This window comes from Cyanistes caeruleus, chromosome 29 (assembly GCF_971803275.1).
Source record: "Cyanistes caeruleus chromosome 29, bCyaCae1.hap1.1, whole genome shotgun sequence".
NCBI classification, from domain to species: domain Eukaryota; kingdom Metazoa; phylum Chordata; class Aves; order Passeriformes; family Paridae; genus Cyanistes; species Cyanistes caeruleus.
The window spans coordinates 4,379,498-4,400,228 of record NC_141729.1 but is presented as its reverse complement, the minus strand read 5'-3'; the positions used below and the strand labels follow the sequence as shown (position 1 = coordinate 4,400,228).

Genomic DNA, 20,731 nt, shown 5'->3' with positions numbered 1-20,731 from the left:
GTGTGAGATACCTTGGCCTTGAAATTCCTGTAGATTCTCTGCTTGGGAGATTTCCATGTCCCAGACCAGCCATGCAATATTTGAGTTCCCATGGGGTGATTTCTCCATTTCTTCTGCCTGCCAGAAGGGCACAGAGCCCTCAGTGACTGAGTGCAGTGAGAGCTGTGTCCTCCCCTTCTGACTGCCCAAGCCTTTGGGCTTTTAGGTGAGCTTGGCATGAGGCACAAGAAAGAATGATGATGATGATGATGATGATGATGATGATGATAATAATAATAATAATAATAATAATAATAATAATAATAATAATAATAATCCTCTGTAGCTCAAAAGTCCTGCTGGAAGTGAGGCTTTTTCACTTCTGGTTGGTGTCTTTGAAAGGTGGGACTGAGTGTGAGGAGTTTGGTCCATGTCCCCACCTCTTCAGAGGAGCTCTGAGCAGGCAGTGACTGGGCAGCTGCTCATTTTCATCATTCTGGCCCCAGATCCCCTTGAGGAGATCTTTTCCAGCAGCCTCAGCCCCATGGGGGTTTGAGGAACCTGCAGCACTGTTGGATTAACAGCAGCAATTGTGCTGAGCTCTTCAGGGACAGCAGCAGGCAGTGTTTCACACCTGGCCAGTGAAGGATCAGTGAGCTGAGTTCCCTCTCTGCAGTCACCCCATTGAAAGGATTTTTTGATGTACTTGTGGAGGTTTAAAGACAAATCCAGGACATTTTTTGTTTTTTTTTATAAAAGGTTTTTTTCTTCTTTTTTTCAATTTGGTCACAGAACCTTTTGGCTTCCCAAACTCCCACTTTTGGTCACAGCAGGAATGTGCTGAACCCCTGCTCTGCACTAGTCTTGGCTTTCAGAGGCTGACACTCCTTAAAACAGTTCAGACATTACAAACTCCTGCTGGAAGTCAGAGATTTCTGCCAGGATAGGCCAGCTTGAGTCCAGGGGGTCTTTCAGGTCCTTTCCAGCCCAAACCATTCTGTGGTTCTGTCCTTTAATACCCCAGTTCCAGGTACAGAAGGTCCCACAACAGCCCAGCTCTGCTGGAAGCAGCTCACAGCACCCAAAGATGCTCCTAAAATAGCAACCAGATTTCAAGATTTAAAATCTTGACCTGTCCTTTCTGTGGGCTGTGGGAGTCCTTGAATTGCTTTCGAGATCCCTTATTAAGGACAGGGTTCTGGTTAAATCTGGTTTGTTGGGATTTGTTGGCTGCTGTGCTGGTTTGGTCTGGGGGGAGAGGGTGGAAGAGCGAGCAGGGGATTCATTGCTGTCATGGTACAAAAAACGAGAAGAGCTTGAGCAAATTTTCTGTTTTGCTTTGACTTTTTTCTTTCTTTCTTGCTCTTGAACTTCTGAAACTGTCGCGTGTGTGTGTGTGTCTTGCTCAATACTGAATTCCTATCTCTCACACTTTCAGGTGGGCATTCTAGAAACAACAGTGGAAGCTCTGAGTCCAGTCTTCCCAACATAGCCAGGTCTTTGCTGCTGGTGGATCAGCTCATAGACCTGTAGCAGTGACACAGTAGCAGAAGCAGTTTCTGTAACGTACCCAAACCTCCGGTCTCATTGCCAGAAGAGTTTCCTTCCGTTGTGCTTCTTTGGGGCTTTGCTTTTTTCTTTTTTTCTTTCTTATTCCTTTAATTAAGAGAAAAAATCTGCCGACAGGAAAGAGCCAGCCACCTCTGTCCCTGGCTTCCCGTGGCCTGGGGAGGATTGTGGCTGGCTTCTCCAGGTTCTGTCTGAGGCTGGTGAAGCTCCTGTGCCCTGTGCCATGTCCAGGGGAGCAGCTGGAGATCCCTCCTGGCCCTGCTCAGGGAGCTGGGGCTGCTCTGTGACCCTTCCCCATCTCCTCTCCCCGAGCAGGGCGAGAGCAGCACAGCCCAGGCTCTGCTCCCTTTCCCCAGGGCTGGGCAGGAGCAGGGCCAGGTGTCAGGGGCAGGGACTTGCCCCAGCTGCAGGACACGGGCCAGCAGAGCTGGTGGCTCTGAGTTGCTTCAGAGGAGGAGGAAGCCCCGAGTTCCCGGCCGTACTCTGGTCATGGGGCACATGAAGAGTTTTCCAGATGCCCCCAGCTCGTGGTTTGCTGTTTAACAACCCTGCTGGGAACAAACTGCGCTTCCTGGGGGAGGGAAAACCAGAGAAAAGAAAAAAGGTAAAAAACCAGATTGTTAAAGCTGCAGAAATGACCCTAAGTGAAGCGTGACAAGGTTTTGAACCAAATCCATGTGAGTATGGCTGTGGCTGGTGTTTCACTGACCTTTCTTTGGGTGAAAAGGGCGCTGTGGCAACAGCAGATGTATTTTCTGTGACTTCTTTTCTGTGTTTGACTGGAAGAAAATCCCCTCAACCTGATGTAAATTGTGTATGAAACAAATTGTCCTACGGCTGTTTGTCTATTTTTAATCCTGGTTTTAGTCAAGCATCTGGTATCTGTTCTGGGTTCTCCATTTTCTCTTGTAACTGCTATAGTGCACCCCAGTTCAGTATGGAGCCATTGTTTCAGTAGACCAAGATCCCTGTGGGCCTTTCTGCACCCCAGTCTCTCTGTGAACACGCATGCACTCGGTTCAGGGGGTTCCAATCAGTGCTGCTACAACTCCGTGGGTTCTCCCTTCTCTTTCCCCCCTCACACGCTCGGTTTGTCGATAGCTGGACACGCTCACCTCGTTCTCCTTGGCTTCCCATGAAATCCAGAATTTCTATCTCGTATTTGAAAGCCCTCTGTGAGCAGAAGGACTCTTCCTCTGTAGTGGAATTCTCCCCAGCTTCCTGCTCCCCGTGTTTGTGTTTGTAGCTGTATTAGTGACAGTGCGAAAGTGCGAGCGACTGAATGTGTCTGTGCCGACCTCGCTGGGAAGGGAAGTGCCCCGAGTTTGTGACTCCTCCTTTCCTCTCTCCATCTCCTCCTCCCCACCCCAACACCTAGTTTAACAAATTCTGTACATAGAGCTCCCATCGGTTGTGTCTCTACATTACTCTTCTTTTAAAACCTACACTTATTAATAAAAGTATTGCTTAAGTGTGTTGTATCATTACATGTGTATACTGCACTTTCCAAGAGAAGCTTTACATGAGAACTATGGAAATGACCTTAGTAAAATTGTGGATAGAACTTTATTATTTTTTTGTTTTATATTCCTAAAGCACAGGCAAGCTGGACTGGAAAACATGAAGACGCTATAGATAGAAAGTTATTGTATAGTCAGATACTGAGATTATATGAAAAGAGAATGGATTTTAAAAAAGTAACCATCTACTGTATATTAGAAACAAAGATTTCTGTGAATTAAAGTACTTTTAAAGAATGTTTAAGATTTTAAATCTAATGGCGCTTGTTCAAGGGTTCTGGAAAAAATGACAAATGCACTGGGTTGTTAATAATGCTATTAAATAAGCAGATGTGAATGTTTATTTTATTGCTTTTTCAAGTAGCTGTTCATGGGTGTGGGTGGAAATACGAGATTTTAGGTCTGTTCTTAGACCTCCTTCATCAGGAAATATTCACCAGGTGTTTGCAGAGCGAATGGAAATGAGAGATGAGTGGAGATTGGGGATTTGTTTTAAACTCTGCAGATCCTGTGAACGTCCCACGGGCTCTGGGTCAGTGCTGGTGCAGAACTGAGGAGTTTGTGTGAAAGCTCTGAGGGCACAGAGTGAACTCCCGTGGGACGTGTTTGGTGCCTGGTATTCCCCTGAGGGGCTGAGGATCGGTGTTTTGTAGCTGGTTTGGAGCCAGGGGAGGTGTTGGTGCCCCTCTGAAGGGCTCTGGGGTCAGGAGGTGTCTGGTGGAACCCCAGCAGGGCCGTTGTGCCGTGCCCTGAGCTGTGCCCTCGTGCTGGGGCTGCTGCCATCGCCTGTGCTGGGTGCTGCAGACACAAGCACAGCACGTGGAGCAATCTCCCTTCCACTCAGCCTTGTGCTTCGGCTGCAGGAACAAGCTCTGGGTTTGGCAAAGGTTCAGAGGAATAGTTGGAATTTTGGTGTTGGCTCTTGCTTCCTCTCAGGGGCTCAGGTTGGGAAGGGCCTTTGGAAACCTCCTTGTTGGTCTTCAGGCAGCTGAGCACAAATTCCATCAGCCACCCTGTTTCTGACAATGTCCACTGTGTTGGGAGCAAACACTGTGTTTTCTGTCCCAGAACAGAAGGGGCAGCCTCCTGGGTTTGGGCTGTCCAGGTCTTCTCAGGATTGTTCTGGGGACATCCCTGCTGTGGGGCTGCTGCTCCTGCCCAGCACAGGAGTGGTTTTTGTGCCCTTGTGTTTTTTGGGGAGGGTCTGTGCCCTGAACAGGACTCGTGTGACCTCTGGCTGGGGCATGGCACAGCTGAGGGGAGCTGGAGGATGCTCTTGGTGTGCAGGGTCAGAGTTCCTGAGCTGCTGGGACGTGGGACGTGGGTTGGTGTGTGGAATTCCTGCCTGGTGCAGTTGGCTGTACAAATGTGCCAGAGGTGCAGCATTAAATTCCTTCTCCTCTGGAACTGAGGGCTCTGGATCTGCCCCCAGGTCTCTCACTTTGAGCAGAAACAATCCTGCAAATTGTGCAGTGCCACAGGTGTCCCTGACCCCTGGTGCTGGGCTGTGTGTGGGGGTGGTTCTGTATTGCTTTTTAATGAGATTGCTTCCAGAAGTTGGAACAGTTTGCTTCTAGGAACTGGAATACAAGGAAAATCTCTACAGCGCAAGAATGAAGGAGTGATAAATGTTTTTACCCCTTTAAAATTCTAAAGTAGTAATTCTGCACACTGGTAACAGCTCCCTGCTCCTGGATGTTGAGTCCTGCCTGACTTGGCCTTGATGAAACCAGGAGTTTCCTGGTAAAAGAATAGCTTTAGACTCCAGGAATTTCTCTGTCTCCCCTGACCTTTGTTTTGGGCTGTGCTCCAGAGGTGAGATCCTCACCATTGTGGTGGCTGTTCTGCCTCTTGTAATAGGGAATAAATATTTTCCAGTTTTCCTCTTGGTTATTTCAGTACTCTGCCACTTCAGGGCAGTGTTTTCCTTGGGGGAGCTGCAGGTGCCAGGGCTGTCACCTGGGGTAAAGCTCTTTCAGGTTTCTCTCTGAATACCTGCAGAGTGTGTTCTGGGCCAGCCTGAGTCTCAGAAGGTCCCAGTGACCCCTGGCCAGTGTGGGACCACACTCCTGGGACCCCAGAGTGGCACCTGAGGGAAAACATGGGCTGCAGGAGACAGAGAGGGCACTTCTGTAGAGTAACTGATCAAATGTTCCATATCTGCACTGTCCTTATTTAGCAGTGTCATGTACCCAGCTGGAGTTTCCCAATAAATAAATGCTGGTTTTGATGCCTAATGAACGGCTGCTGTGTCTTTACTCGTGAGCAGTGCCAGAGAAGGGGATAATTTGTGTATCCATGGATGTGGTGGAGAAGCAGTGCCTGAGGGCTGTGATGGGAGTGCAAACATGAACAGTTCACCTGGGCAGGGTTCCCTGGGCGAGGTTCTGTCTCTGCAGGGTGTGTTGGTGGTGCATTGCTCACCCTGGGTACCAAGCAGCCTCCTCGCCCTCCTTGTTCTTCCTGCAATTCCTCCTGTTTTAGTTTTCATGTGATTTTTCTCCTATCCTCTTGCTAACGAGTCCAATGACACACTTCTAACCTGCCTGTAGTTCTGTGAAGGTAAGAAATCTTCTGTTTTGTCTGTGTGAGTCCTAAGGCAAACCCAGCCTCCTGGTGGGCTCTTGGAGCTGGAGAAGGGCAGGACATCCTCTCCTTGCCCTGCCTTGTTGTGCTAATGCAGAAACAAGCCAGGTCATTGGAGTTACCATCCTCGATTTGAAGTCATGGTATGGAGTGTTCAAAAACCATTTGTCTGGCAGTGGTTAAAAAGAATAGCTGCTACTAAAATACCTGCTGCTTAGGATTTACTGAAAAGCTGTAGGCTGACCTTCAGTCTTTGAAACGAGCCTGTTATTTCAGCAGGTCCTGGGGCATCCCCACGTATTTCACAAAGCAATTCCACGCATCTGTGGGCTAGCCCACAGGAGGAGAGGCTGCTCCAGTGCAGGATGGAATGACAGAAGCTGTGTGTCTGTCTGTCTGTCTGCTGGAGCTCCCCTCGGGCGGCAGCGCTGGGAAGGGGAGCGCTCTGCGCTGTCACGCTGTGACGGCTGGGTGGGACAGGGAGCTGTGGGATGGTGTGAGGATGCTGTGCGTGCCCATGCGTGTGTCACACATCTCCCATCCTCCGAGCAGTGGAACCCGTGGTGTCCCTGTGCCGCAAACACCTTCCCTGGCATTATTTTCTCATGGATTTGCCCTCCCTCTCCTGCCCATTTTCCATGCATGGTGGTGGTTTCCATCTGGGCAGTGTGACGTTCTCGTGGACCTTGCGTTGTGCTGACCGAGGAGGTGGAGCTGGTTCAGTAACTCTCTTCTCTTGTGTTTGTAGGTCTTCAGAGGGATCCGGGCCCCTTCCCAGCCGTAGCTCTTGAGCTCTGTAAAGGAGATTCTGGCACTGATGGACTCACTTTGTACAAGGCTCAGCCCGAGATGCTGGAGGTGAAAGTGCAGCACAACTCAGAGTCAGAGTACTTGGCCAGGGATGGTCCTTCAAGCAACAGCTCCTTCTATAGCAGCGAAGGGGAGGGCACAGACCATGAGGGAGATATTCTGGATTGCAGCGGCTCCAGGCCTTTACTGATGGATTCGGAAGAGGAGGAGGAGACGGGCAAGCTGTGCCCAGGGTTCCTGCAGCCGCTGCCCAGGCACGAGGCCTCCGAGGAAGATGTCCAGTCGCAGGCCCGAGCAGGGGAGATGCTGTTCCCGGCTTTCCACAGCGGGGAGGTTTTTAACGAGCCCGATGTGTTCGCCACGGCTCCTTTCCGAAGCTCCAGGAAGGTGCCCGATGAAGTGGATGTCTTTACCAAAGCTCCTTTTATCTGTAAGGGCAGCGTGGCTCTGCGACATCCAGAGGAAGCAGATGTGTTTCTGAGAGCCCCTTTCACCAAGAAGAAGAGCATGGAGGAGTTGACTTTCCACAAGGAGCCGTTCCCAGCACCCGTTTTCCCGAGCCCAGGGGGCGATGGCCGAGCCCAGCCCGTGTTCCCGTGCCTGGATTCAGCAGCACACGGCTCCGTGGGCCCGCCGAGAGCTCCGTATCCTCCTGCTGGCTTTGCTCAGCCGGGCAGCGTCCATCCCTGCTCCTCCAGAGCCGTGGAGGCCCAGGAGAGCGTCCCTGCAGCGCTGCCGGAGCAGGGCGACGCGGCCGGCGAGAGGAGCCACGGCCACGCGCTGGGCCTGGACGCCGCGCTGGGCTCCGTGGCCAACAAACCTTTCCGTCCTCAGTCCCTGTCCAAGTATTCCCGGCACTACAGCCCTGAGGATGGGCCAGGCCTGGAGGCCAGGCCCATAGCTGCTCACAAAGTGGTGTCTCACAGCAGCAGACAGGCCATAGCGGGCTCTGTCTCTGTTGTCCCGCTGTCTTCCAGGACTACGGAGCTGCCTGGTGCAGATCCCTTCGCCTCGGCGCCCTTCCCTTCCAAAGCAGCAAAGCAGAAGCCTTAACGTGCCGGGAGCTGGAGGCTGTGCTGCCTGCAGGACAGCCTTGTGCAGGACCTCAAACCTCTCAGCTCAACTGGATGGCATAGCAATATATACATATACATATATATATGTGTGTGTGTATATATATACATAAAATAATTATTATTTTTGGTCAGAACTCTATTTGCAGTGATATATAGCTGAACCATTTAAGTTATGTTTGTCCCAATGCCTGGCTCTCAGGATCCTTGTATCCTTTCCAGTTGCTTCTCACCTTCCTCCTCTCACTGTCTTCCCTCCATTTAGTTCTTTTTTCAGTTGCTTTTCTCAAACCAGCAGTATTCCATATTTTCTGCTCCTGGGTGGAGGAATGCACTACAAGATGAATTAAAAGGTTTATTAATTACAGAGCGAGTCAAGCAGGACTTGCTGATGCTCTGGAAAGCAGATGATTTCAGAGGTTAGAGAGGTTAAAGGGTTGTTGTGATTCTTGCTGTCAGTGATATTTGTGCTGCTCAGCAGCCCTGGTCCAGCTGTGCTGCTGGGTTTGTGCCCTGGCTGTGGTGCCAGCGTGGGCAGTGCTGGTGAGAGCAGAGCCAGGGCAGCAGCACAGCTTTGCTGCCCCAGGGCTGGGGCCAGGGGCAGGGAAGGACTCGGTGCTGTGATCCCAGCAAAGCAATCAGGCTCTTTCTGTTGCTGGAAAATCAAATGGTCACGCAAACAATTCAGCAGAGCTTTCACTTTTACACAGTGAAATTACAGTGTATTTCCTGTCTGGTCTATGCTGAGGTGTAGGACCTGGAAATGTGCTGATGGTGAAGGAGAGATGTGTATTCACAGTATTAATTAATTAGTATAAATGAATTAGAGCGCTGCCCTCGGTGCCCTGCCAGCGCTCTCGCCTCCTCTCGCTGCAGAACCCCCGGTTCCTCTGTCCCATTCCCAGCTGCTCACTGAGGTTCCTTTCCTGTCCAGGTGCTCCCTGTGCCTGTCCCGGTCCCTGCTCCTGCTCTGATGGATCTCTGCTCGTTCCCCACTCCTGCCTCAGCCACCAGAAGTGCAGGAGCAGCAAAATCCCTCCAACAACATTTCTAGTGTTAAACAACCCAGGCATTCCGATACTCCTGGCTGGGATGCGCAGCAGAAATAATTTCAGCCACACACAGCCCGGCTGTGCAGGGGAAATCATTCCATGACACATGAGTTTGATCAGATTTTTCACATATTTTGTACAGTCAGAACCCCATAGAAATTCACTGGTTGAATGTTCATTGCTTCCAGGTTACGTAGCTCATTTCATTTCCTGTTGGTTAGAGATCTCTTTGCCTCTGGTGTTCAATAGATCCTCATTCTTTCCCAGGCCATGCTGGAGTTGTTTGATGTTCCCTTAATGGCTGCAACCTTTTGTTATCTCCTTAATTCCCAATCTGCTGAGGCATTAAACTCATCAGGCCTCACCTGCTGGGACAATGGCTTGGAGAGAAACCTCAGCTGCTCTGTTTTCCTCTTCCCTTAACTCAGTTCCCCTCCAGAATATCTCCAGCTGCAAGAGATGAGCCAAGAGTTCTGCTGGATGTGGGGAAAAGCCTGGGCTGAGGTGTTGGAGCCGTGGGTGGGGAGGGAGAGCCCTGGAATGAGGGAGGCCAGGCTGGCTCCCAGTTGCTGGTGAACAGTGAGCCCAGGTCAGGGGGGCTCCTGGAGCTGGGACCCTCCTGCCCTGCATTCACAGTTCAGTATTAACAATATTATATAACAATATAAATATTGGTGCTTTCTGTCCTCCACCACCACCTCCTGAAAACAGAAGTACTGTAAAGAAGCTTCTGGGTTTCCCCTGAGATGTTTCTTCAGCAAAGCTGATGCTGTTACTATGTTTTGTTGTTTCATTTTTTGTTTAAATATACATCCAAAAGTTGGTTTTTGTTTTAAATATATGTTCCCCCAAGTGAGTTGTTGCTGGATAGAATCGGTGAGAGGCACGGAGAATGACTGAGAGCAAACTGTGAATTGAAGGAGAGTGAGTGTGAGAGCCCCACAAGTCTGTGCCACAGCCACCCTGAGCCAGGAGCTGCGCCTGAGCTCTGCAATTCCCTCGGGAGCTGCTGGGAGCGAGGCCAGGCCTTGGTGCTGTGGGATGAGCCTGTGGAACAGGAGCTGGAGTGAGCAGCTGCCCTGTGTAAACCATTGCTGTTACCTCTGCTCACTGGTCCTCCTTCCTTCTCTTCATTTTTACTTGAAAAGCTGTTTCAGAGCAATTGAGTGAGTTCTGTCAGTGCCACGTCCAGGTCCCACGGAGCTGATGCTGGAGGAGCATTTTCCTGTCCCTTCACACCTGGAGAAAGGGAAGGTGCACTGAGGTGTGCAGGCTCCACTCCAGCCCTGCTCGGTTTAGCTCAGGCTGAATTTCCAGCTGGCGTTTCGGCAGCTTTTCTGTCCTTCAGGCACTTTACAGGAAGAGCAGGATAACTGTCCCCCAGAACTCATGATCCTGCCAGACACATCCGGGGCTGAAACAGTTTTAAATCTCTTCTGGGGGTGGAGGCAGCTCATTTGTATCTTTGCATGTGACTCATAAAGTAATGGCACTTCTGGTTATGGGCAGAAAACTCAATTTCAATGCCTGTTACTCTAACACTTCTCTCATTTCCAGCCTGTGTTCCCCCTAATCCTGCACTGCCGCAGCCTCAGCGTGATGAGTTGGAAGTGGAAATTTCATTTCCACAGCCTCTGAAGCTTACTGTTTTAATGAATAGGGAAGAATCATGCTAATTATTTGCCACACAATCAGTGATCTTAATGAAGTAAGACTTACACAGTCTTATACACAATGGGGTGTTTTGAAATCAGTTTTCTGAAAAGAACAACTGCTTTCATGTCTCTTCGTAATGCTGGAGGAAAAGGTGTTCACTGCCCTGGGTCCTCAGGCCCGGAGCGCTGTCACCTCCCTGTGACAATCGCGGATTGCTGCTGGGAGAGGGACTGGCTCTTGGTTCTCACCCGCTGAATGCACTAAAGCCTCTGTTCCAAGTGATTAATCAGAGTTTCTGTGTGAGTGAAACAAGCACCTGGCTCTGTGCTCGCTGCCGTGACGTTGGGCCGGTGCTGGGGGATGTTTCTCCCCAGCAGGACTTTGGGGACTGTCCCCGTGTCCCCTCTCCTGTGGTCACTCCGAGCCCGTGTGAGCTCTGGTGACAGCAGCAAAAACAGGCGAGATCTGCTTAATTGCTGAACTCAATCACTCCAAAGTGCTAATTGCTTCCTTTAACTCAGCTTCCACCAAAGACTCTTGTGCTGGGCAGTTGGATTTTTGTGGGTTTTTGTTTCTTTCCTGGTGGTGTTAAATTGATGCCTTCAAGCACACTGACAGACCCCAAAGCATTTTTACAGTAATATCATGGCAGTGAAATCCTGCTCCAGTTCTGAAACACATTCCTGAAATCTGAGCAGCTGCAATAGCGTTTCTAGAAATATCCCACGGCCTGTAGTTTCTGTGGTAGGGGGGTAAATACCCTGACACACACCTGGAAATATTCCCTGTGGAGCTCGAGGGATAATGCTGATCCTGATCCCGTGGCTCCAAAGGGAGGGGGTGGGAGGGAGGGCAGGGGTCTCGCTCTGGGGTGGGATGCAGCAGGTGGAGCATCCCACACACGGAGTCTGGTGCTGGGACAAACTCCACTGTGTCCATCAGGAGCCGGGAATGGCTGTGGTCCTCAGGGTGACAACAGTGACACATGGTGACAACAGTGACACACAACAGTGACACACAACTGTGACACACAACAGTGACACACGGTGACAACAGTCACACACAGTGACAACAGTCACACACGGTAACACACAACAGTGACACACAACAGTGACACACGGTGACAACAGTCACACAGTGACACACAACAGTGACACACAACAGTGACACACGGTGACAACAGTGACACACAACAGTGACACATGGTAACACACAACAGTGACACACAACAGTGACACACAACAGTGACACACAACTGTGACACACAACAGTGACACACGGTGACAACAGTCACACACGGTGACAACAGTCACACCGTGACACACAACAGTGACACACAACAGTCACACAGTGACACACGGTGACAACAGTGACACACAACAGTGACACACTACAGTGACACACAACAGTGACACACGGTGACAACAGTCACACCGTGACAGACAACAGTGACACACAACAGTCACACAGTGACACACGGTGACAACAGTGACACACAGTGACAACAGTGACACACGGTAACACACAACAGTGACACACAACAGTGACACACGGTGACAACAGTGACACACGGTAACACACAACAGTGACACATACAGTGACACACGGTGACAACAGTCACACAGTGACACACAACAGTGACACACAACAGTGACACACAACAATGACACACAGTGACAACAGTCACACAGTGACACACGGTGACAACAGTCACACTGTGACACACAACAGTCACACACAACAATGACACACGGTGACAACAGTCACACAGTGACACACGGTGTCCCACGGGCCGCGTTCCCCCAGTCCCCTCTGTCCCCCCTGCCTGGAAGATCCCTGGGCTCAAGTTTTGCACTCCGCTTGGGATTGTCTGTTCCTGGTAATCATGAAGAAATGTTCCACTTGTAAACTTCTGTACATTTTATTAAAACTGTATCTGATGACAGCCACCGTCTCTGTTGTGCCTTCCTTGGAATCTGGGTTTGAACGAGTTCTTCCTACTGAAGTGCTGCCTGGGTTTGGCCGTGCTGTTTTATCTGGCAGCTGTAAAGTCAAAGTGATCTTGCAGCAGAGGATGTTTCGGTTTCTATTCCAGAGAGAACCTTTCCTATGCAGGGCAGGACAGAGCCCTGAGGCTTCCCTGCGCAGCTGCTGCTCCTCAGCGCTCTTCGTGCAGGCCCGGTGCCATGTGCAGCCTCACTGTGTGCTGATCAAACCTTCGGCTGCCAAGGCTCTGTAATGCAAAATGTGACTTGGGCTTTGCTGTACTTCTCAGTTTAATTTCTGTCTTGGTGTAAATGTCCATTGTTTCTGTGCTGCCCTGTGGCTCTGCACAGCTCCCTGGCAGGAGGGGCCGGGCTCTGCTCCCAGGAACAGGGACAGGAGCGGCCTCAGGCTGGAAACCGGCAAAATTCCTTCCCAGGAAGGGCTGCCCAGCGCAGTGCTGGAGCGCTGTCCCCATCCGGGGGGATTTAACAGCCGCTAAATGTGTTAAAGTGTGTGGCACTCGGGCACACGGGTCAGCGGCGGTGCCGGGAGCGGTGCCGGGAACAGTGCCGGGAACAGTGCCGGTCCTGCAGCACCGGGAGTGGTGCCGGGAGCGGTGCCGGTCCTGCAGCACCGGGAGCGGTGCCGGTCCTGCCGGGAGCGGTGTCTGCGCTGGCCCCGGAGCCCGTCCCGTCCCGACCGCCTCCGCCATGGCCGCCGTTCCCCTCAGGCGCTGCCGCCAGGGGGCGCCGCCGCGCGCGGGCGGCCGCGGGAGCGGCCCCGGGGACGCCAAGATGGCGGCGGCGCGGCGGCTGTGCGCGGCGGCGGGGCTGGGCGGGCGGTAGGTGACCTCGGGCCCTCCCGGGGCTCCCGGGGCTCCCGCAGCCCCCGCAGCCCCGGCTCGGCTTATTCCCGCTCGGCTCCTTCCCGGAGCGGGCCCCTCTCGCCCCTTCCCCGCGGCACCGCGACCTCCAGGGCCGCCCCGGCTGCTCCTTGCTCTTCCCCTTCCTCTCTCCGCCGCGGCCGGGGCTGACGCTTCTTCCTGGCGGGCAGCGAGAGGCTGCTTCTCCTTCTCTGCCCCTTCCCGGCCTCCAGCTGCTGCTTCTCCCAGCTCCCGAGTGCCCAGCCCTGCATACCCGGGAGAGCCGTGAGGGGAAATTCCTCACACACCGGGCTCGGGACCGGTACCGGGAGATAAATTATTCCTCACACACCCGGCTCGGGACCGGTACCGGGAGATAAATTATTCCTCACACACCCGGCTCGGGACCGGTACCGGGAGATAAATTATTCCTCACACACCGGGCCTTTCCCGTGTTCACGTGTCCTGTGCTCGCAGAATAAATGTTCATTTCATGAGACACACCTTCGCTCCTGTTCCATGTTTGAGGTTTCTGGGCCTGTGTTGTGGTTTATGACCCCCAGAGAGAACCAGCCCCTGCAGATGGGATTTACTGAGGTTATCAGCTTTCCTCCCATACAGCTGATGAGGAGAGGAACTAGATAATAACTGATCCTTAGTATTTGTGACGTGAGATGGGTTTTGTTTTCATTTTCTGATGTTAAACACCCTGATGCTGTTTGCTGTACATACAGCTGCAGAAATCAGGTATTCCCAGCTGTGAAGCCTGTTACTCCATCACTATGCTTTGCTTTTCTTTTTAATGTTTTCTTATTTTTTCCCTGCTGCTCTCCCTCCTTTACCTTTGTCTGAGCTAATATCACCACCCCAGCTGTTTCTTGCTGAGTCCCCGGGGCAGCTAAAAGCATCTGCAATACTTTTTCTTTGGGACAGTGCAAATGTGGAATTTGGAAATTGTTAGTAAAGTTATTTTTCTCTAGGTTCTGTCATATGCTGTTAAAAGATCATAATGTGACAACTCAACGGCCTTTCCACCAGCTTCTGCAAAAGAAACCATCCCTTCCATCTGCAGTGTGGCATCGTGCAGGTAAATACCAGTTAAAAATTAACGGATTTTTAACTGGTAAAACATTGTGGCTTTTTATTACCATATGGCAATGCTGAAAAGTTTGCTGTTCAACCTGAGGGTGATGATTTTTAGTGAATAAAAGTTAACAAAAGAAAAGCCAAGGTTCCCTTTTCCCTGCTGTCTCCTGTGAGGTGACATGCCCGTGTTCAGCAGTGTTCCTGCAGCTCTGGGTTGTGTTTTTAAAGCCTCGTGGCTGCAGGTCTGTGGAGCAGAGGGATCACCCTGGGCTTGCTGAGTAATCAGGACTTGACTTTCATTTAAGCTCCTTAGGTTTGATTATATTACTTTCCTTCCTTGTTTTTGTCTTTGCAGTAAGAGGCATGTTTATTCAAACTCAGGACACACCAAATCCAAATAGCTTGAAGTTTATTCCAGGAAGGGAAGTGCTGGAGTCCAGGACTATGGAGTTTTCCACACCAGCTGCCGCCTATTGCTCACCTTTAGCAAGGTATTATTAAACACACCATGAGTGTGGGCTTGGTCTGGGCTCTGTGTCTACAGCTGATGTTTTAAACACAGCTCCCAATCATTCTGCTCCTCCTTTGGAGCATTGGTGCTTGGATTTGAGATTTAATGTTGTCTGAGATGAAAGCTGGGAATGTTGTTGCTGCAGCTGTTTGTCTGTACTCCCCACAGCTCGAGGCACCACAGTCTGGTTCCTGCACTTGGATTGAGAGGGGTTACAAATCAGTGTTTGTAACTCCTTCACCTCTGAGTATTGGTGGGCAGTTACTGCATCGTCAGCGAGACCTCTGGCCCTGATTTCTCAAATGAATTCCCCTCAGAACGCTCTTTATTCAAGGAGTTGCTTGGAAATCATGCAACTGTTTAGAATTGGGAAACAGTCAGTGAATAGCCTGCAAATACTCTGAAATAAATGCAGCAGCTCTCTTTGGCAAGACTTGGGGCTACCCTGAACTTCAAGACCAGTGGATTTCTCCTTTGCTGAAGGTTTATGCTTCACTCAAAGACAGGCTGCAGTCCTGGGCTGGATCTATAACAGGTCTTGGGAGGGCAGCTTTCAGTAATCAAAATGCACAATCCGGAGTAGGATTCAGTTCTTGGCATTGAAAGGGCTTGGAGCACCATCCTGGGTCTCTGGGAATGTTTGGAGGCACCTCTTTTGTGTCACTGCTTTCACATCAGTCTCTGAAAACAAACTCTGTGTGTGGAAGGGCTTTGGGCAGGGCTGAGACCCATAAATGCTGCAGTGATTGCCCCTGGAGATCGCAGGCCAAGGCAGCTTTGTGTACCTTGGCAGAATTGTGTGCAAAAGCAGAGGCTGTGGGGCATGGCATTCCCTCCAGGAGCTGGGGGTTATCAAACACGCAGCTCTGATGTTCCCAGAGCTCTCCTGCAGGGCTGTTGGAAAGCAAACAGGATCTTTGCAGGCACAGCTTTGTGACTTGCAGTAATAAATCCAATGTGAAAGGTTTCTGAGGACATCACAACGTGTTAGCAGAGCGCTGAAGCTGTAGGATCTCGTTGTGCCAAGGTGCATCAGGTTGCACAGTGAAATCAGGTGTCAGAAAGTGGCATTTTGTTGTCATCTATCTGCAAATAGACATTTCCATCCAGGATGATGCATGTGCTGCAGTGTGTGCAGTGGTTGTGTGGGTTGTGGGGAAAACTGTCTGCTCTGTGTGTCACTGAACCCAGATTATGGTTTTGGTAAGTGGAATGACTTTGTTTTAAAAGTGAGCATAATTCCCTTTTAAATATAATTTGGAATAAAAATTTCCAAAGAATTAACAAAACCTCCCTGGAGGAGAGGGAGGGAAGAGAATAATTTAATTATTTCAGGTGGTTTGGTGCACTTGCATAATTCCATGGTTTAGGTCTTTTCAAAATCCAGTTGATTTAGCAATGTAAATGCTCAGTGCATGTACAACTGTTTCATGTGTAGAAATTCTTTCAAGTGGGTGTTGTGAAATCTCTTTTATAATTTCCATTACACATACTTTTGTCGTACGATTTCTGAGTCTTTCATTCATTGCATTTTTGATGTTTTACAGTCTTTTAGAAGAATAATTTTTTTTCTCTTTGTAATTACAAAAACCACTCTTACAGCCTTATGCTGTATTTACCTACAAGTTTACCACAACTTTAATTTCTTTTTCTGTAGATGAAATTTTTGGGTTAATCATATTGTTAAAATGAAATGTCAGACCAAGTGCGTTTTTGCTCATTTTTCCCCCCCTTTGTTTCCTTAACAGACAGTTATTCCGGATTGAGGGAGTTAAAAGTGTTTTCTTTGGGCCAGACTTCATCACAATCACCAAGGTGAGCAGAGCAGGGATGCAGCTGTGGGGAGATGGCCACAGAGCAGATCCAGGCACGGTGGAAGTTCCACAGAAGCGTCCACAAGTGCCCAGGACAGAAAAGCAGCAGCTGCAGCGTGTGGCTGAGCGCTGGAGCAGGATCCCAGGGAAGCTGGGGTTCTTTATCTGGGAATGCTCAGTGCTGGGCTGCAGGGGCTCAGATGGGAAGGTGGCTCTGGGGAGCAGGAGGAGGGAGCTGCTGCACCAGGATGGGGCTGTGTGCTCAAGGTGTGCAGCTCCAGAGATAAAGGGTTCTGTAAGAGCTGGGCAGGAAGAGTGCAGGGCACTTCAGGGAGTGAGAAATTGCTAAATGGACAATCTTGGGCCTCTGAAACAGCTGATAAAAATACCTGTTAAATAAATTTTATTACTTGACAGGTATTTGTGTTTTGGAGAGTTTCACACCTTTTGAGCTAATATTTTAAAAGCACTTGCTTGGCTTGCAAACAAGGAGACCCTTCTTTGACACAACCTGAGTCTGACTAAATGTCTTTGGCAAAGCTGGACTCGACAGGACATGAGCTCTGTGCATCAAATCTGAGAGTCCATGATGGCATTTTTAATGTAAGAATCTCTGTGTAACATAGCAGCAGCAGGCAGGAACTCTCCTTCATTCTTTTTTTTTTCCCCCTCTTCTGATTCTCACAGGAGAGTGAAGACCTGGATTGGAACTTACTGAAACCAGATATTTATGCAACCATAATGGATTTCTTTGCCTCTGGCTTACCTGTAGTTACTGATGAGGCACCTAGGACAGACACAGGTAAATCAAATCTTCAGGGAGAGGCCAAGGTCTGCCTTTGGCTTTAGCTTTTGTGACATCCAGAGGAGCTTCCACTTCTCCCTCAGAAAAACATTCAGAAGAATTCAAATTTAAAACCTCTTAAGATGAGCACAGGCAGGAATTTGCAGCTTGGAATTTTCTCAGTGTTCTGACTTGCACATTTTTCTTTTCCCAAGCTGCTTCAGAAGAAGATGATGAAGTTGTACTGATGATTAAGGAACTGCTGGATACAAGAATCAGGTGAAAAGAGAACATTGCTGCTGGCTGAGCGAGTTAGTCTTGGGGTTTGGGTTTATTTAGGGAACTGTGTTTTCCTTTGGGAGTGTGATTTCATGGTTCAGTGTGTGATGTGGAGGGGTTCAAGTGCAGAGCTGGGAATGCTGTTCAGATGAAAACTCTCTCTGGTTTTCACGTTGAAGCTCCTGTGTCCTTTTTGCTGAGTGACTTCAGAGCAGGGCTTGGACAGGTCCCTGGTTTAACCAGGCTGCTTTAGGGGTGGGAACAGCACAGGCTTTCCTTTTACAGACACCTTTTTCTCTCTCTGTATTATAATTGTATTCTGTATATAACTGGATTGTAATTGTTCTTTTCCCTCTCCATTAAATATTCCAAAGTAGTTTATACTCCAAAGGAAGATTTCCTGGTGGGAAATCCTGGCCCTCAGTGGATTTTGGCCTTGCACTCTGTTGTGATTTTATTGGTGCTTTAACACATGAATTTAGAAACTGGTGGTAACACATGAAGTCTCAGGAGTGGCTGTGGATCGTGTTGTTTACCTGAAGAGTATTTTTGTGCTCATTAATTTCCTTCCAAAGTGAACCAAAAGCAAAAAGCAACTTGACATTTGAGGTGCAGGGGAAGGTGTCTGGTGTGTTTGTGATATCTGATGGTGACATCTTCCCCAGCTCACAAGCTGCAGGAACCAGAAACTTGACACTTTTTTTATTTTTTTTTAAGATGCTGCATTTAAAGTGATATCACGTGATTAAAAATTTTGTTTATCTCAGAGCAGACACATGGCACTGCTTAATTTTCCTGAAAAAGCAAGAAAAGTAGAAGTAAGCTGGAACATCTTTCCCAGACATTTGTACTAAGTGTTGAAACCAGAAGCCAAGAACCACGTTGTATAAAGCTGTGACAGTAATGTTCAGGCTGCTGCTGGGTTCTTTAAGCTCCCTGGGGTGTGTGAGTCCTTGATTTCCCAGGGGCCTTTTATAATTTCTTTTTGTAATTTTTGTAATTTTTTTTTGTAATTTTTGAGTTTCTGCCCATAATTCTGGTTTTCCCACTTTTTAATTTCCTTCATTTCCTCCCCCTGTAGCCATCAGTGCAGCAAGAAGCTGTTGATGAGGATATCAGTGGTGGTGTATCTTCATTTTATAGCAGGGTGTTCTCAGATCTGTAAGCCAGGCTACACATAGAGCATTTATTGTCCAGCAAATCTAAATTAAACACAGAGAAGCTGTCAGAAGGTGCAGGATGGAGGCAGTGTACATCTGAAAGGTCCTGTAGTGTGTCAAAAACTCAATTCAAGTAAGAAAAGTGGAATATTAAATCATGATCTTTGGCTTTCTGGAATGGAGATAATTTGCTGTGGTGAGTTTATAAATGTGTCAGGTTGGCAGATTTTTCTGTTAGCACTGTAGTTCTCAGAGGGTTATTTTGGAAATCAGTATAAAGAGCTTCTGTTAGAGTAACTTGATGGTTTTAACTTGGTCTGGAAAAATGTTGCTATGGGGACAGAGCTACAATGCTGGGCATTTGTGGCTGGCAGAGGGAGAGCAGGCTGCAGAAATGCTCGTGGCACTGCAGTGAGCTTATCAGGAGCTGCTTCCTTCACCCCTGAGCAGGATTAAGCTTTTATATTTGGAGCTATTTTCTATCCTTGGGTGAATTGTGGAGAACTGCATATTTATTTATGAGAGCAGGGCTTCTTATCACAGGTGGCAGCTGTGCTGCATGCCGTGGGGGGACACACCCCTGCTGAACTGGCAGTACCTGAGGCAATGATTGCATGGGAGCTTTCTGTGCAGGCTGGGCTCTGCTCCAGGGTGCTCACACTCTGCCCTAAAAGTTCAGTGATTCCTTCATACACTGCTGCATTCATCACAAAAAGTGTTTTGCCTACTGTCCCACAGAAAGTTTCTGTGTTAGACAGTCCAGCACAGCAGGAGTTGTTGGAAATGGGAACCAGGTGGTTGTAGAGAAATAGTGACTGAATCCCTCTGTCTTGACAGTTTTTGTGGGTGTAAATATTGCTTTACTGAGGGTTTCTGGAGGGATCCACGTCTCAGTCTGTGAGGTTTAAGTTGAATATTGTGTTCCATCAGGCCCACAGTGCAAGAGGATGGTGGGGATGTTATTTACAAAGGCTTTGAAGATGGGATCGTGCAGCTGAAGCTGCAGGGGTCGTGCACCAGCTGCCCCAGCTCCATCATCACCCTCAAGAACGGGATACAGAACATGCTGCAGTTCTACATCCCTGAGGTGGAAGGTGTTGAACAGGTGGGTCGAGGAGAGGTCACAGAGGTTTTCTTTTCAGGAAAAGGAGCTCTTTGTCTCTTTCCAGCAGGAACAGGCTGGCTGTTAGGGAAAGCCAGGGATGTATAGATGCAGGATTTCCAAGTCAGCAGCTGTATCTTGGCAAAGACAGAGAACTCTGCAGGCTCCTGTAGCAGCCCATGGGCTGGGACTGCACGGCTGGGGAGCAGCCCTGGCTGTGGTGGGTGCCAGGCTGGCCTGAGCAGTGGCCCTGGGGCAGCAGGGGAGGCAGGGGACCCTCGCTGGACCCCCCACACCCCTCCTCTGCTGAGGAGCCCAGAGCTGGACACACTCGTTTGCTGATACCTTTGTGCTTTGGTGACTTGATGTGATAAAAAGCAGCGAGCTTTGTCCCCTGAAATGCAGATTCTTTGGCATTCTCATGAAATACCTGATCTCTGGAGCGATTGTTTTTGTGGCCTTTGTGGTAACTTGACCAGCTCCTATAATTAAAACTCATTTCTTCCTGGCATTTTGGATTGCCAGTTTTTCTTACCTTCCTCCCGAGCCCGTGGTTGTTCAGTGGTGTGGAATAACTGCTGTTCTCCTTGGGCCCAGCAGGGATTTAATGTAATAAATCCTGCAGGACTGAGAGCTTAAACTGTTTATCTAAACTACTTCTGGATTTGATTTCAGGTTGTTGACGATGATGATGACGTGGAGAAAGAAGCAAATTCTACTTGAGCTTCGTCATCTGTGGCCAAATAACATTTACCTCCTGGTGTATGTAAACCATCTCTGTGCTGAGGAGCAAACAAATCTGCCTTGTCAGAAAAACAGCTGTACTTACTGTGAGAATGTACCATCAGTTCAAGCAGTTCAGCCACTAATTTATTAAATGCACTGCATTACAAAAAAATTAT

General features: G+C 49.3%; 2 protein-coding genes across 11 annotated transcripts in view; both read left to right on the top strand.

Moving 5' to 3' along the window:
* AAK1 (AP2 associated kinase 1) overlaps nucleotides 1-12,190 on the top strand; it is a 60,010-nt gene extending 47,820 nt beyond the window's left edge. For 3 of the 7 annotated variants that reach the window (XM_086865211.1, XM_086865210.1, XM_086865209.1), the window contains one exon: nucleotides 1,418-3,411. In XM_086865211.1, the coding sequence (XP_086721337.1) occupies nucleotides 1,418-1,512 (95 nt within the window). In that variant the 3' untranslated portion in view covers nucleotides 1,513-3,411. Of the gene's footprint in view, nucleotides 1-1,417; nucleotides 3,412-6,402 lie in introns of those variants that run through there. The other 4 variants (XM_086865208.1, XM_086865207.1, XR_015279711.1 and 1 more) reach the window with 3 other exon arrangements.
* A 796-nt stretch (nucleotides 12,191-12,986) lies between these two features.
* On the top strand, nucleotides 12,987-20,727 carry NFU1 (NFU1 iron-sulfur cluster scaffold). 4 transcript variants are annotated; one of them, XM_086865227.1, is made up of 8 exons: nucleotides 12,987-13,072; nucleotides 14,074-14,180; nucleotides 14,535-14,670; nucleotides 16,439-16,505; nucleotides 17,192-17,306; nucleotides 17,504-17,567; nucleotides 19,658-19,832; nucleotides 20,505-20,727. In XM_086865227.1, the coding sequence occupies exons 1-8, from the start codon at nucleotides 13,026-13,028 to the stop codon at nucleotides 20,550-20,552; spliced, it is 759 nt and encodes a 252-aa protein (XP_086721353.1). In that variant the 5' UTR covers nucleotides 12,987-13,025; the 3' UTR covers nucleotides 20,553-20,727. The 4 variants fall into 4 exon arrangements, with proteins under 4 accessions (XP_086721353.1, XP_086721356.1, XP_086721355.1 ...); XM_086865230.1 differs by lacking the exon at nucleotides 12,987-13,072 and adding an exon at nucleotides 13,120-13,415; XM_086865229.1 differs by lacking the exon at nucleotides 12,987-13,072 and adding an exon at nucleotides 13,602-13,690.
* The last annotated feature ends 4 nt before the right edge of the window (nucleotides 20,728-20,731 follow it).

What these genes read in the sequence shown, in the direction of transcription:
- NFU1 (XM_086865228.1), top strand. Translation starts at nt 13,791, where the DNA reads ATGTTAAACACCCTGATGCTGTTTGCTGTACATACAGCTGCAGAAATC. An exon ending in CATACAGCTGCAGAAATCAG is followed by an intron (nt 13,841 to 14,073) that starts GTATTCCCAGCT and finishes ATTTTTCTCTAG; the next exon opens with GTTCTGTCATATGCTGTTAA. An exon ending in GGCACCTAGGACAGACACAG is followed by an intron (nt 17,307 to 17,503) that starts GTAAATCAAATC and finishes TCTTTTCCCAAG; the next exon opens with CTGCTTCAGAAGAAGATGAT.